At 55.2% G+C, this 13,846-nt stretch overlaps 5 protein-coding genes across 5 annotated transcripts; 4 read left to right on the top strand and 1 right to left on the bottom strand.

The window, feature by feature from the left end:
- Window positions 1–100: 100 nt before the first annotated feature.
- Window positions 101–4,286, top strand: B0H18DRAFT_1088202 (uncharacterized protein; the record flags this gene model as incomplete). The annotated part of the gene is made up of 10 exons (XM_048032228.1): window positions 101–823; window positions 872–1,402; window positions 1,611–1,856; window positions 1,917–2,531; window positions 2,600–2,891; window positions 2,945–3,012; window positions 3,033–3,269; window positions 3,302–3,374; window positions 3,473–3,785; window positions 3,854–4,286. 10 exons carry the CDS (start codon window positions 101–103, stop codon window positions 4,284–4,286), a joined length of 3,531 nt encoding a protein of 1,176 aa, XP_047885793.1.
- A 239-nt stretch (window positions 4,287–4,525) lies between these two features.
- Window positions 4,526–6,149, bottom strand: B0H18DRAFT_1088201 (uncharacterized protein; the record flags this gene model as incomplete). Its single annotated transcript, XM_048032227.1, has 11 exons — window positions 4,526–4,592; window positions 4,628–4,728; window positions 4,785–4,963; window positions 5,022–5,087; window positions 5,149–5,175; window positions 5,232–5,270; window positions 5,294–5,344; window positions 5,404–5,432; window positions 5,497–5,633; window positions 5,660–5,776; window positions 6,105–6,149. 11 exons carry the CDS (start codon window positions 6,147–6,149, stop codon window positions 4,526–4,528), a joined length of 858 nt encoding a protein of 285 aa, XP_047885792.1.
- Window positions 6,150–6,611: 462 nt separating this feature from the next.
- On the top strand, window positions 6,612–7,362 carry B0H18DRAFT_216502 (uncharacterized protein). The gene is made up of 2 exons (XM_048037157.1): window positions 6,612–6,642; window positions 6,704–7,362. The coding sequence occupies exon 2, from the start codon at window positions 6,775–6,777 to the stop codon at window positions 7,222–7,224; it is 450 nt and encodes a 149-aa protein (XP_047885791.1). The 5' UTR covers window positions 6,612–6,642; window positions 6,704–6,774; the 3' UTR covers window positions 7,225–7,362.
- A 2,365-nt stretch (window positions 7,363–9,727) lies between these two features.
- B0H18DRAFT_1126572 (uncharacterized protein) lies at window positions 9,728–10,181 on the top strand (the record flags this gene model as incomplete). Its single annotated transcript, XM_048035178.1, has 5 exons — window positions 9,728–9,833; window positions 9,894–9,908; window positions 9,976–10,002; window positions 10,059–10,094; window positions 10,147–10,181. 5 exons carry the CDS (start codon window positions 9,728–9,730, stop codon window positions 10,179–10,181), a joined length of 219 nt encoding a protein of 72 aa, XP_047885790.1.
- A 228-nt stretch (window positions 10,182–10,409) lies between these two features.
- On the top strand, window positions 10,410–11,894 carry B0H18DRAFT_1050656 (uncharacterized protein). The gene is made up of 3 exons (XM_048030942.1): window positions 10,410–11,040; window positions 11,095–11,759; window positions 11,807–11,894. Exons 1-3 carry the CDS (start codon window positions 10,729–10,731, stop codon window positions 11,826–11,828), a joined length of 999 nt encoding a protein of 332 aa, XP_047885789.1. The 5' UTR covers window positions 10,410–10,728; the 3' UTR covers window positions 11,829–11,894.
- The last annotated feature ends 1,952 nt before the right edge of the window (window positions 11,895–13,846 follow it).

Below are 13,846 nucleotides of genomic sequence, written 5' to 3'. Positions count from 1 at the left end.
ATTCACGAACCTATTTATCTCCATCTTCCCAGAACCTCGGAGTCGCCCCGCGAGCCCACATTTAACGTCCTCCGGCACGTCGCTCAACCGACCTGCAGTCATGCGCGCCCTCACCAGGCCCTTCGCGACGCACAACGTCTATTTCCCCATAGAGTCCATCGTCTTCGTCTTCGTTCTTGCCACCCTCGCCTACTTCCACATCCTCTCCGGCATCAAGCACTCGTCCTTCTTCGCGCCCACCTACCCTACCAATGTCAGGCCCGCCCATGCCCGGCTGAGCGGTGACGAATGGCTCGGAGTTACGCAACGGGACTGGCTCGACGCGGCCAAGCATCCGAAGGATGCCGTCAAGGCCTTGGAGTTGCAGCAGATTGTCTTCAGGCTGGACGACAAGGAGAGGACGGTGAGAGGTTTGCGTCCATGGTCAGACTCACCTTCTGATATGCATTGCGTAGGCGTTTCCAACGTCGACCCGACGGTACTCTCGGAGATCGTTGAGCACTTGCCCTCTCAGCTCACCGGCCTCAACGGGGACTCGTACTCGTCTGTTTGCTACTACCCTGGCTTGAATGTGACTGCTACCCCGTGCTTCGTGACCCGCTCTGCGGACTCCTCGGCTTCAGTCTTGACGTTGTCCTTCGTCCCTGGCGCCAGAGAAGACTGGCTCGCGTCTCTTCACCAAGTCAAGTCGGTCACGGTTGACAATGTCGAATACGACCTCGTCGGCGCGAAGCGCGAAGAAACCATTGGCGAGATGAAGAGCAGCAAGTGGGTCGCCTACGCTGTCCATGCTACGATTCTGCGCTTCTGGGAGCTCACGAAGGTACGGCGCGTCTATCTTCTGCTGCAATCATCCTGACAGATGTCATAGAAAGCGGACTCACTCGATATCATCGTCGTCCTCCTCGGCTACGTGCTCATGCACGCGACGTTCATACGGCTATGGCTGTCGTCGCGCGCACTGGGTTCCAACTTCTGGCTGAGCACAGGCATATTTTCCTCGAGCCTGATCTCCTTCCTCTTCACGCTCCCGCTTTGTCGCTATCTGAATATCCCGCTCGACCCTATCGCACTGACGGAGGCTCTCCCGTTCCTCGTATGCACCGTGGGTTTCGATAAGCCCTTGCGCCTCGCAAAAGCCGTGCTGGCCCAGCCACAGGCTCTCAAACCACAGGAAGACGGGCGGATGATACCTGCAGGCGAGGTCGTTCTCGAGGCGCTTGACCGGGTCGGCAACCTCATTCTCCGAGACTATGCGCTCGAAATTGCGGTGCTCCTCGTCGGTGTGAACAGTGGCGTCGGTGGCCTGAAGGAGTTCTGCTCAGTCGCGGCGGTCGCGCTGGGGATGGATTGCTTGATGCTTTGCACGATCTATACAGCGGTGTTGACACTCATGGTAGAGGTGAGTGTGCTGCTCCTGCTCTTTTGCTTCGCTGGGTTTCGCTCCAGAGAGCACCCGCTGGTCATGGGTCTTGTCACGCGTGTCATGTCGCCCGCGTGACATCCCTCGGCTGTTCCCGGTGGCGGATGCGCCGCCTCTGGCTTGTGAATCCCACAATTGTCTCTCCAGCTCTATGGCAGTATGACTGACCCGCTATGCTTGCACATAGGTTCGCCGTGTGAAGAAAGTGCGCCAAATGAACCGCTCTCGCTCGAATTCTCTCGGGCAGACCAGTGGTGGAATTCGCCCTGCACTATCCAAACGTCCTACCGCGAATGCGCCGACACCGAAGACGACTGGTGAGAGGTTGTCCGCTGCTGTGCTAGGGGTAAAGGGCTCTTTGCTCCCAGAGACTCCTGGGGGCAAGGTCCACCCTGCGGATGAGAATCCGATGTATAGGCTGAAGCTACTCCTGGTAAGTGGTTATTGTTTTAGTTGCTTCGGGTCGGCAGGGTCTCACTGATTACTATGATAGATCGCTTCGTTCTTGACTCTGCACATCCTCAACTTCATCACTCCCCTGACCTCTGCTAGCGCGAGCACCCGCCACCACAAGCACTCCGTGCGCACAGCGGCTGACGCGCTCCCACCTGCTCCCCTTGTCGACATCACCAGCCCTGCGATCTCGAGCATTCTCAAGAGTCTTGCTTTGGCTGAGAAGGCGGGTCTCGAATCCAGCGAGACTGACTCGGAGTCGGAGCTCCTTGTCAAAGTCGCTGCTCCTGCCTACCTTCGTATTTTGCCCGCTGCCAGACACTCCGGTTCAAAGGCAGAGGCTATCGAGAACTTCATGTCGAGCTGGTCTGACCTTGTCGGCGACCCGGTGCTCTCCAAGTGGATCGTCGTTCTGCTTGGGTTGAGCGTTGCTCTGAACGGATACCTACTCCGTGGCATTGCGGCTGGATCTGGGTTGGCTGCGATGAAGGCTGTGCGTGACAAGGGCGTGCGCTTCCGTTCGCGGGTGCGCTCTAGGGTACGGCCTGAGAGGGAGGAGCCTGAAGAGACCGAGCCCGCCCCCGAGCCTGTGGCTATCCATGCGCCTGTTGCACCTGTGACATTTGTGGCAGCCGCTACGGTCCCACCTGCGCATGTTGAGCGGCCAAAGCATGCGCTGCCGTCGTACACCCGTCGCTCAACCTCGATCGTATTGACATGAAGCTTCGCGAGGCCGCCATCCGTGCTCCCCTCACTCCTGCTGAGACGTCTTCGCCGACCAGCGATCCCGAGAGCTCACCGTTCCGGAAGGAGTCTAGCCGTGTGTCCACGCGCACGCTCGAGGAATGCATCGAGATCTTCGAGAATGGACCAAAGCCGGTATCCGTGGCGCTCTCGCTCTTGAACGACGAGGAGGTCATCTTGCTCGCGCAGAACGGAAAGATTGCGCCGTATGCATTGGAGAAAGTGCTTGGTGACTTGGAGCGGGCTGTTCATGTCCGTCGCGCTCTCATTTGTGAGTCAACCTGCTATTTGATGCTGATGGCCTGTGACTGACATCCACCTCAGCGCGCGCCTCGAAGACGAAGACGCTCGAGTACTCCGATGTACCTATGTCCCACTTCGACTACTCGCGTGTCATGGGGCATGCTGCGAGAACGTCATCGGATACATGCCCATCCCGCTCGGTGTCGCCGGTCCTCTCAAGATCGACGGCGAGCTGTTCCCGATCCCTATGGCCACCGCGGAAGGTACCCTCGTCGCGTCCACCTCACGTGGCTGCAAGGCCCTGAATGCTGGTGGAGGCGTCACCACTGTGCTCACGTACGACGCCATGACCCGCGGCCCTGCCATTGACTTCCCTCAATACAGTCGCAGCCAGGCACGTGCCTGGGTTGAGTCGCAGGAAGGTTAGCCATCGTCAAGGAGGCATTCGAGTCGACGTCCCGCTTCGCGAAGCTGCAGAACATTAATGTGCGATGGCAGGACGACATTGTTCGTTCGGTTCGCGACGCGTACGGGCGATGCGATGGGCATGAACATGATCTCGAAGGCGACCGAAAAGGCGCTGGACACGATGGCCAAGGAGTTCCCGAGATGGTCGTCCTTGCACTCTCGGCAACTACTGCACGGATAAGAAGCCGGCCGCGATCAACTGGATTGAGGGTCGTGGCAAGAGTATCGTCGCTGAGGCGGTTATCCCTGGCAAGGTCGTCAAGTCTGTGTTGAAGACGACAGTCGACGCGTTATGCAACCTGAACACGAAGAAGAACCTGTTGGAAGTGCTATGGCAGCTTCCATTGGTGGGTTCAACGCGCATGCAGCGAACATCCTCACGCGATCTTCTTGGCGACTGGTCAGGACCAGCGCAGAACGTCGAGAGCTCACAGTGCATGACACTTATGGAGGCGTGAGTTTGCATTGAACACTAATATTTGCGTTTCCTGATGTCTTTGTTAAGGACTAACGGCGGCGAAGACTTGCTGTCACGGTCACTATGCCTTGCATTGAGGTCGGCACTGTTGGTGGCGGCACTGTCTTGCCCCCAACAAGCTGTACTGAAATGCTCGGCGTCAAGGGCGCGCACCCGACAAACCCTGGTCAGAACGCGCAACAACTTGCCCGCATCATCGCGTCTGCAGTCATGGCTGGCGAGCTGTCACTTATCAGCGCCCTCGCCGCCGGTCACCTCGTCCGCGCGCACATGGCACACAACCGGTCGCAGGCGAACACACAGGCAAACACGCCAGCAGTGTCGCGACCCGAAACCCCCGCCATCCTCTCCCCTAATACCTCCACTTTCTGGAACAACGTCTCGAAAGGCGTGATGACCCCAATGACGTCCGGTGCGCACACCCCTGCGCCTGTACAGGCGAGCGGGTATAGCATCGACGCGAAGACAGCCGCATAGTCCCACGTCGTCGTCCTGTCGTTGCATGTCTTCGTTCTTGAGTTACTCTTATAGCCTTATCAATCTTACCTGACCCTACTGCGTTCGCGGCTGCTGATGGCCGGTTCAGCGTGTACTTACCATGCATCTAGCGACATAGACGGACGGACGGCTGCGGAGTTGTAGTAGTAACTTATCACGATCTTCCCAATACATTAGCATATATACCGACGTCAGAGTGGGTATCACAGGAACCCAGATCAATCCATGAGACTGCCGCCGTTGACCAAGATCGTCTGTCCTGAGGAAGGTTCATAACCAGTAAGTCTCCCGTCCAAAGTGGTAGGGCGTCCATCGCTGACGGACCTGTTACGAAGTGCGATTCGGGGCTGGCCAGGTAGGATACCATACTTGCCACCGTCTCGGGCCCGGATTCAGGACAATCTGGTGGTAGTCCGAAGAGCTGTAGGAAGCGGACGATGAATCACGTAGTACGAAGATTCAGCCATCCATGCGCACCTTCTTGACCGTTGAGCCAGGCTTGCCTCCATTCTTCTCATCGTCCGGATGGTAGGCTGGGGCCGAGCCGACGTCAGAACGACCACAGTCGTTCATATGGACGGACGCACCTAGATCTGTTATGATGAACCCTGGCGCATATGCGTTCACCGTGATTTTGTGCGGAGCTAGCTCGAGGGCTACGTAGTGCTGTGTCTGCATCAAGGTAATCGTGAGAGCCGTAGGTCTGGTGCTTACCGACGGTTTGAGTCAGACCACGGACGGCGAACTTCGTCGCACTGTATGCAGCTAGGCTGGTAGTACCTGTCCAGGAAAACCGAGATGTTAGCAGGTCAGTCCGAGTCAGATATATCACACTTTTTACCGATCCTTCCAGCCTGGGAGCTCGCACCTGTGAACCGACTCGTTTAGCTATCGCACTGTACCCACGACATTGCGCCATCTAACCAATTATCCTGCCACCGCGACCTTGCTTGACCATTTGTACTGCGGCATATCTGTAACACAACATGACGCCCGGAGGTTGATGGATACGACGCGCTCCCACTCTTCGGTAGTTGCTGTGGGCGTGATTATCAGCGTGTGGGACACTCGGCGCATGCATAAATGGATGTCGCACTGTCGAGAAAGGCTTGTGCAGCGCGATTCCTGCGTTAGCTATCATCTGGCGTAGAAAGCGTCTCAATGGATCGGAGTGGCTCTGTGTACGGACACATGACCGCGTACCACGTCTATGCCTCCGAGCTCTTCGACCACTTTCGCGGTCATCGCCTTGACGTCGTCTTCATTGGACACATCGCCTGGTAAAGCTAGAGATCGCCCGCCTTTCGCTCGGATTAGCGACACGACCTCTTGCAGCTTGCTTGCCTTGACACGATGTCGTTCACCGCAACGTCCAGTCCGTCGTCCGCTAGCCTGAGCGCGATGCTCAAGCCAATCCCTTGCGCTGCTCCAGTGACGATTGCAACACGGGTGGAAGGGCGGCCATGATGCTAGATCGTAGTAGGTGAGGTCGCAGGTACATATGAACTCCCGACCTTTCCCAAGGCAATGGCCCAGTCGAGACATCAGGCAGATGACCCGCTCTCAGTGAGCATGGGATCCCCAACCTGAGAAAAGACGTCCGATAGTAATCATATGCAAGTTATCGCGAATAGATGCGCTCGGCGAGATCTGTAGTACAGTCACTACAAAGGCCGTATACGAGGCTCTCTGAGCTGCAAGGGACTGTAAGTGACAGCTTTGAAAAGGGAAATCGCGCTGGGAGTTTGTGTACTACGAATTTCTGCACCGCTGGTTTGGCCAGACGTCGTGACGCACCGCATGCGTCGAGATACCGGAAGCTGTAAGGCCTGAGACAGACATCGCGGAATTTGCGCAACGGCGTTATTGCCTGATACATCTGGTCCATCGTGAGAAAGATGGTGGCTTATTGTACCTCAGAAACCTGCATTGTAAGTCCGCTATCGGTCTGGCGGAGGGCTGCCCGTCTTCATATCGACCTGTTATGTGCTGATCTCCAGAGAACAGCGTTCTCGTCGCCTGCTCCTCTAACGTCCATCTGTTTGACCCTGGCGATGTCCACATATTCTTGTTATCATTTCGACAAGCTGTGGGCTGTGGCCCGCTAGGTAAGTCCAACTGTGTGCGGAAATCCGTCAGACTGATAAGTGTTCGACCCGCCTACAACATGCGCGCACGTCATGGGCGGGTAGTACAAGGTATATAACAGAAGCTCGTCGTGCCGAAGTGCTGACTGCCATGGTGGCGCCTTCGTCTTCGTCGATGTTCTCGCGGAGTATCGGTCACGGTGGTCTACCGCCGGGTAATCGACTCAAGTTGGGAAATACTACTATAAGTATGTGCGCCCCATCATGTCCTCCACACATTGTTGACAGTAGCTTCTCGCCTTCACTCAGTGAACGAAGATTCCTTGAAGGTATGTGGATATTCAGTATGGATTGATTGCGTATGACTCGGACAGGGACACATGTCACCGGCCGCAGGCCTCCCTCGACTCAATCAGCAGCTGCAATTGCGCTGCAAGCCGGCAAAGAGTAGCAACTCGCTGCTCACTTCTTTTGGATCCTTGTCAAGCGAGCTCTCGGATATGTCAGAGGCTGGCCGGCTACTCTGCGTGCTGCAGAGCGAGTCTCGGACAGCTCGGGCGATCTACGGACTGATTCAGGTAACCATGCATGGGTTGCTTCGCGATATCAATCCGTCGTTATTTGCGGTCGTCTTGGCAGTGACAATCGTGATCTCGGAGTCTCAACCATCTGAGGTGAGCCTTTTGAACGTGGCTGCCTATTGCTTGCTCTTGACTTGCTCCCCTCATCATGGCAACGCCCAAAACATCTGTCCTTGCTCGTGGATGTTTCGCATAGTGGACCCGGTAAGCGTGTCATTCATCAGGTATTATGATGGCCTCACATCATAGTGGGTGGATGTGTGGACGAACGTTGGAACGAGCGCGAGCAGGCGGGCGGGTGGACTAACGAGCAACACGAGGGTCGTCGTTGGGCGCGTTGTTGGCGGGCTTTCAATTGCGCCTCGCGTTTGGGCGAGGGATCTCCGGGGCAGTACTCGCTAGGATGGTGCTCGTCCAGCGGGTGCTCGTCGATCTCGTGCTCGTCGAGCTCGTGGTCGGCGGGCTCTGGCTTGTCGGGGTCATCTTCGTGGGAATCGACGAGACGTGGGCGACTTACCTGCTATAATGGCCCGCGGCGGGCTTGGGCTTGTCGAGCAAGTGGTCGGCAGGCTCGTGCTCGTTGAGCGGGTGGCCGTGGGTCGTCGGGCTCATGGTCGGCGGGCTTTGACTTGCCGGGGTTGTCCTCGCGGGGAGCTGATGCTAGACGGATCTTCGGAAAGCGTGCCACAAAGCAGGTCGCGAACGAAGCTCAGATCGCTGCGGGCAGTTGCGCAGGTCCGGTCACGGTGGCGAACACTCTGTAGATGTCGAATGCAACGTACTTAGTTAGATTAAGGATCGAGAGGGCGACTATCAATATATATACTTGAAACTTGTACCCAGCGAGATCTTAGAGGTTCGCGCATGGCTACGTGCCAGTACGAGCAACAACCGCCTTGAGGGTATAGTGCGCAACCGGCCAATACAACATGAACTATCGGTCTCATACAAGCATCAGGGCTTCGTGAACAGACCAGAGTGTTGAAGTACGTTCTACTTATGGTGAGCCCGCATTAGTCTGGCATATAGCAGCCAGTCACTTGAAGCCCTAGTGGTTTATGACCACTTACTATCACCCTGTTGAGTACAGACAGCCTGATACGTCTATGAACAAGTTCTGCTAGGCAAAAGAAACCTAGTTCAAATTTGCGGGCAGCCTGTTACTTCTGTTATATGTGATCATCCATTGTTTTGCCGTACCAGACCGTTGCCAGTCTGTTCCCAATTTCGCGATGGAAGCTCTCAAGGCATCCGCGCTAACTAGTATGTGGCAAGCTGCCAAGCACGAGTTCAATCCCTGAAGAGTACCTGTTTGACTCACAACTGTAATCCGTGTATACGTAGGCAGTCCTTCAAATTTGAGAGAGATCGACGCGCAATAACCTGATGAGGAGGAAGTAAGGATCCAAATCCAGCGCGTCCTGTCACGCATGGCTAAAGTCGCGTGATCGTGTCAAGCTCCCTGTCACGCGTGTCCGCGGCCGCCCTCCGGTGGACCAGCCTCTGATGTCCTCTATGTAATCGTGGCCGTCTATCCGACACCCACAGGCCACTTCATCTTGTTTGTCACACCAGCCAGTGGATCGCCCTGCATGCACAATTTCCACGGATCATGGGACTTGGTACCGCCCAGTCAGACCATAGTGAGACCGTTCATGCAACTAGATCTGAGGTTTAAATAATATCACTACAGTACATGTCCAGGCCGTTCTGAGACCGGCGCAAGGATGTGATGCGTATTGAATTCTGATGCGCCCTGTCATGTCGGCACTAGTGCCGGCCATGGTTGAGCGATGGACCGACGACTACCCCCATCGTCAATCACTGTCAGTGATCAGCAAGGCGAGTAACGTCTAGTTTCGTTGATGAGCCTTACTTATTCAACAATTGACGGTTGTGTAGATTTCCGTAATGGCAGGCTGGGGTCTCGTTCTTCGATGCATACTAACACTGCTTGATAGGATGGCCATGCAGACAGTCTGCGATACCACCGAGTAAATATGGATACATCCTGAGTCGGGTCACTGTCTGTTGAAAAGGTAATGCCAGCCGCCAGCACTGCATGAGCCGTCAGCTGATGCTAAGCCCCGCATCGGCAGCAGACGGTACTTAGCAGTGTTTGGTTAGGCCAAAATCCCATGTTCTCAAGCTCCCCCGGCCGATCAACAGGGATGTGTTACGTCCGTCCGAGGGCTGTTATTGACATTTATTCGCCGTGCTCAGACTCCTCCTACATAGTCAAAATGTCAATGCTCCAGCAGAGCAATCACAAACCCAATGAGTCGTGCCTAGTCGAGAAGGCGGGACCCTTCTTTCGGCTACTACGTAGCCTCGCAGGCGACACCGTCAGCCTGAGAACCGAGTGCTGATCTAGGGCCTCGGCGCGGTCAAGTAGATGCGAGTGAACAGAGATGGCACGTCTCGTACATGCCCGCTCTCGAGCGTACGTTCCACAAATTGTTAGGGCATCGTGTGTAGACATGCTCACCTGTGCTGAGAAACCATCAATTCGTTCCTGTGATAGGGCTTCCGTGACCGTACAGCGAACGGCAAAACCAGTGTCGGGGAGCTTTATGTCTCACTGCGGATAGACAGCACTGAGCTCGGGCGACGCGAAGTTGTTGAAAACATGGGTAAACTCGTCGGAGAAGGTACGCCGTGGGCGCTTGCGTGTATGGGATAAAAGCAGAGCTGAGAATGCTACTCGACCATCGCACTCCTGTTGTTCCTCAACTTGCATCTTCGCATCAGTATGAAGTTCACCGCTCCTTTCGTTGTTCTAGCCTGTGTCCTATTCGAGGTCGCCACTGCTGCGCCAGCACGCCCCAGTGACACAATTCACTTCCCTCGCCATGAAGGTCAGTAATTTAATGTCTGCTTGAGTCGTCTTGCTGTACTAATCTACTGTCTTGCCATAGACCTTGAAAAGCGCGGTACATACTCTTGAACATTCTACCATGCATCATGTCTGACGTTTGACCTGGTCTTCGTGTTGCCTAGCACCTTCCTGGACCACGGTCGGCGACGGTCAGACATCGTCTACCCACCCAGATGTTCGTTACTGATTGACGTTCTCTGTGCAGACCTGACTGCCGTTCCCGGTGACGGCGGCATCGAAGGTCAGATATAGTCCACTCGCTGACTGCGTCTGCTGCGCTGATGTAAGGGTAGCGCCGCAGGCGCCGGCTACATCTCACAAGCGCTGAGGTACGATCGCTCAAGCGCTCGTCCGCTGTACGAATAAACATTTTATTTTCCTTTCATTCCGCTTTCCACTCACTTTTACTTACTCATCCACGACCCGGTCTAGACTCATTCCGTATCCGTTCGTGGCTGTCCTCGGAGTGGCAGCAGTGGCAGCCCGAGTGGCGGCCTGTGCCACAGCTTGCCACTCATCCTTTGTACTATGACTCACTTCGCTTACATCACTCACGTTCTCGCTCGATTCGGTCTTTATTCACTCATGTATAAATACTGTACCTACGCCGGGCAGAAGCCCAAGCAACGAGACGAGTATTTGCCCACTCATCCGCTATCCGCCCGCTCTCGCCTGCTTCTAGTGTTTTCCGACTTCACCGACGCTCGCCACCGCTTTACCCGCTAACGCTCGCGTCACCGAACCCGGATTTCCCACATTTTTTTGAGTGTTATTTCTTTCTCGTTTCAACATATAAACCCTCCGCGACGGACTGATCACCCGCTCGCGCCCGAAAATTCTTTTCTTTAGGTACCTACTAACATCTAGATAACGACATGTCAGCTCACTCTAACAGTGATGAAGAAATCGGCACCGAGCCGCGAGGACGAACGCTCGCGGACGAGGTACGTACGGCGGGAGGCGACCTCGACGCAGAGAGGTACGCACCCGGCGTGTTTGAAGGGACGGGCCTGTTGAGCGAGTACCAACTTCCGCCACCGGAACCCGACGCCCGCGATCAACAGGGACCCCCTCTATTCGCTGCGACTGACATTGCCCTCGCCGTCAAGTGGGGCATCACGGACTACGACGTACTCGCCAAGTACGCCACCGGGTCTCGCAGGGTCACGCGTAGTGCCAAGAACGCGCTGCGAAGAAACCTTGAGTCAGCCGCACAAACTCAAGAAGTTCGAGGTACGAACTTGAGCCCTGTCGCCGAAAGACGCGATGCAAGGGATGATAGCGCGCCGTCGATCCCACTGCGAAGTGGTGATCCGGCTGGCGCACCGTCGATCCCGATGCAAAGCGGTGATCCGGTTTACAGTAACGCACCGTTGATCCAGCCACGAAGTGGTGATCCGGTCGCTCAGAGCGCGCCGCGACGCAATGCGACGCCGGAAAGCGAGGTGCCTAGCACCGAGAGCTCGCTGACCCGATCAACGGATCGGGAGTCCAGCCCCGCTGTGTCCTCTCCAGCCGACATGGGGAGCGACTCGAACCACAGCTGGCAAATGGTACCTGTTCGAAAGTCAGAAGCTTCGTCGACTACGAACAGTGAAACAAGGGTAACTAAACGTTACTTCTTCCCGGATTGGTTCGATCTGAGTGAATCAGATGATCCTTATGGATCTATTCCAGAGGAATGGGGAACTTCCGATGGAGAAGTAAAGGAGGAGGAACAAAGCTCACCTACTCTACCCACGATAACTCCTGTAGATTACTCTGAGTTCGATGAATTAATCAGTATTATGTCGGACTCGGAGGGCGCATCTTATGAGTACTCAGCCGCCGAAGACTCCGATGAGGAGTATAATCAACTTCAGATCGCGATTGCACGATCACTCAGTGACGACACGCGAAAGACTACCTACGAAAGGTTGGGTGAGTCTAGCAGAAGTCAGAACGGAGACGTACCTGTGAATGCAGTAATTGTTGAGGTCGAGGCAGAACCGGCTAAAACAAAGAAATATACTGCAAAGGAGAAAGGAAAAGGTGTTGACCGAGACGAGGAACAGAAGGAATTCTTGCGTACCTTTGTCCGCGGTCAAAGTGCACCCCCGAGACGCACACCAGAACCTAAGAAGGATAAACGTCAGCCGTCTGAAGGAGCGCAAGATGCCTCGAACCGACGAAGCGAGAATCATACCTCGGAGCGACAAGGACAGCCCAAGAAGGCTGCAAAGAGTACGCGCTTCAAACGCGAAGATTCGCAGGTCCCGGGAGGTGGCTTCTTCAGTTCAAAGGTGTTTGGTTCCGACTCAGATGACGACGGCGATGGCCCTCCTAGTCCCCCACTTCAGACAATGGCTCGAATGGAGGAGACAACTCACCTAGTAGCTCGGACTCATCATCTGACAACGAGTCAGATGGAGGCTCGAGCAGCTCAGATGGCAGTAGAGGTCGCCATCGGAGCCCAAGTGAACGGTCACATCGTCGACGAACGCGTGCTGACAAGAGGCGGCTACACCGCGCAATTTCCGGCATTAAGCTGAAGACGCCGTTCGTATGGGATGGTAAACCGGACCTGGACCTGTTTGATCACTGGGTATATGAGGTTGAGACATGGCGCAAGTTGCATGAACTCGATGATCGACTTACCTTGAAGATCGTCGTCAACTTCATGTCGGACAAACCCAGCCGATTCTACATGCAGCATGTAGCAATGCATCAACGTGAATGGACACTACGTACCTTGTATGAAGCGCTCTTCGAGTATTGTTTCCCGAGTGACTTCAAGCGAAAGCTTCGTGAGAAGTTGATGTCTGCGAAACAGGCGCATGGTCAAAAGGTCCGAGACTTTGTACGAGAAATTGAGAAGCTCGCCTCACGGTTCCCGGATGTCACCGCACGTCAATTGGTACAGATCTTTTGGTCTGGTATTCACCAGTACCTGAGACTGTACTTGATCGAGAGAGGTCTTGATCCAGAGGTCACGATGATCGACCGGCTCGTGAAGCATGCGAAGCGCAGAGAAGACGCATACTTCGCGAAGCTAAGAGAAGACCGTGAGTTTACAGGACGTGTTCCTGGACGTACCTGGGGTCGGTTCCAGAACCGAGTTGATGGCCCGCAGCCCTACACACCGAACAATGCTTCAACTCCGAAGAAGGCTGGTGTTGAAGCAAAGAACATCAACGTAGGGAAGTCACAGCACAAGGGTCACTCACAGGGTACAGGCCCGAAGCCTCACTCGCATCCACATTCACATGGCAGTGAGAAGCGGTCGAAACTCAGTAAGGAAGAGCGTGATCGCCTTCGCGCCGAAGGACGATGCTTTGAGTGCAAAGACACTGGTCACGAAGCTCGCAATTGCCCTCGTCGAAAGAAGGCGAAAGCGCCGTTCGTACAGGCTAGCTCGGCGAGATTTGCGGACATTGATCAGCTAGCGCGAGCAGCTAGTGAGGCCCAGATTTCTGTCAATGCAGTTAACATTCCAGTCGTCGAGTCTAGCGAACCCACGGAGGCATGGCCACATGCTCACCAGGAAGATACTGTGCAGTACATAGTAGCACTCTTCCAGTCTCGAGTAGATCCTCGTGATGCCGAACGAATGGGTATGGCTCCTGAAGAGCGTTTTTCAGCCATAGCACTGGGGGATCGCTATGAACTCACCGACTGGCTGCAACCGGACTGGCCGATCATCGTACATGAAGAGGACTTACGGGATCCAAATGTTAATGTGCCAGAATTGGTTCAGCGTGCAGTACGCGAACGCAATGCACAGTCTGAGGAGAGGACATCAGCATACCCGGACGCCTTTTCAGAAGACGAGATACCTACGGCTTGCCGATGGCTTGACGCACGTATTTGCGCAGCACTTCCAGAGGACCTGGGGATCGATCCGGAGGGCGTGTCCGTCGTCTGGGATGAGATGGCGCAGGCCTATGTCGTATACCTCCGGAACATTGACCTACGGTTTTGCGTGACACACGAGGACATAACGCGTGCGGATTT

Source organism: Fomitopsis serialis, assembly GCF_022376445.1.
Source record: "Fomitopsis serialis strain Sig1Antser10 chromosome Unknown B0H18scaffold_205, whole genome shotgun sequence".
NCBI lineage: Eukaryota > Fungi > Basidiomycota > Agaricomycetes > Polyporales > Fomitopsidaceae > Fomitopsis > Fomitopsis serialis.
This window is presented reverse-complemented; position numbering and strand designations above follow the sequence as displayed.

Excerpts from the sequence above, each read along its gene's own strand:
- B0H18DRAFT_1050656 (XM_048030942.1), top strand. The coding sequence starts at position 10,729 with ATGTCAGCTCACTCTAACAGTGATGAAGAAATCGGCACCGAGCCGCGA. Across the intron at positions 11,041-11,094 it reads CGCGTAGTGCCAAGAACGCG|TTGAGCCCTGTCGCCGAAAG; the intron begins CTGCGAAGAAAC and ends CGAGGTACGAAC. Across the intron at positions 11,760-11,806 it reads GACGACACGCGAAAGACTAC|CTGTGAATGCAGTAATTGTT; the intron begins CTACGAAAGGTT and ends ACGGAGACGTAC.
- B0H18DRAFT_216502 (XM_048037157.1), top strand. The coding sequence starts at position 6,775 with ATGTCACCGGCCGCAGGCCTCCCTCGACTCAATCAGCAGCTGCAATTG.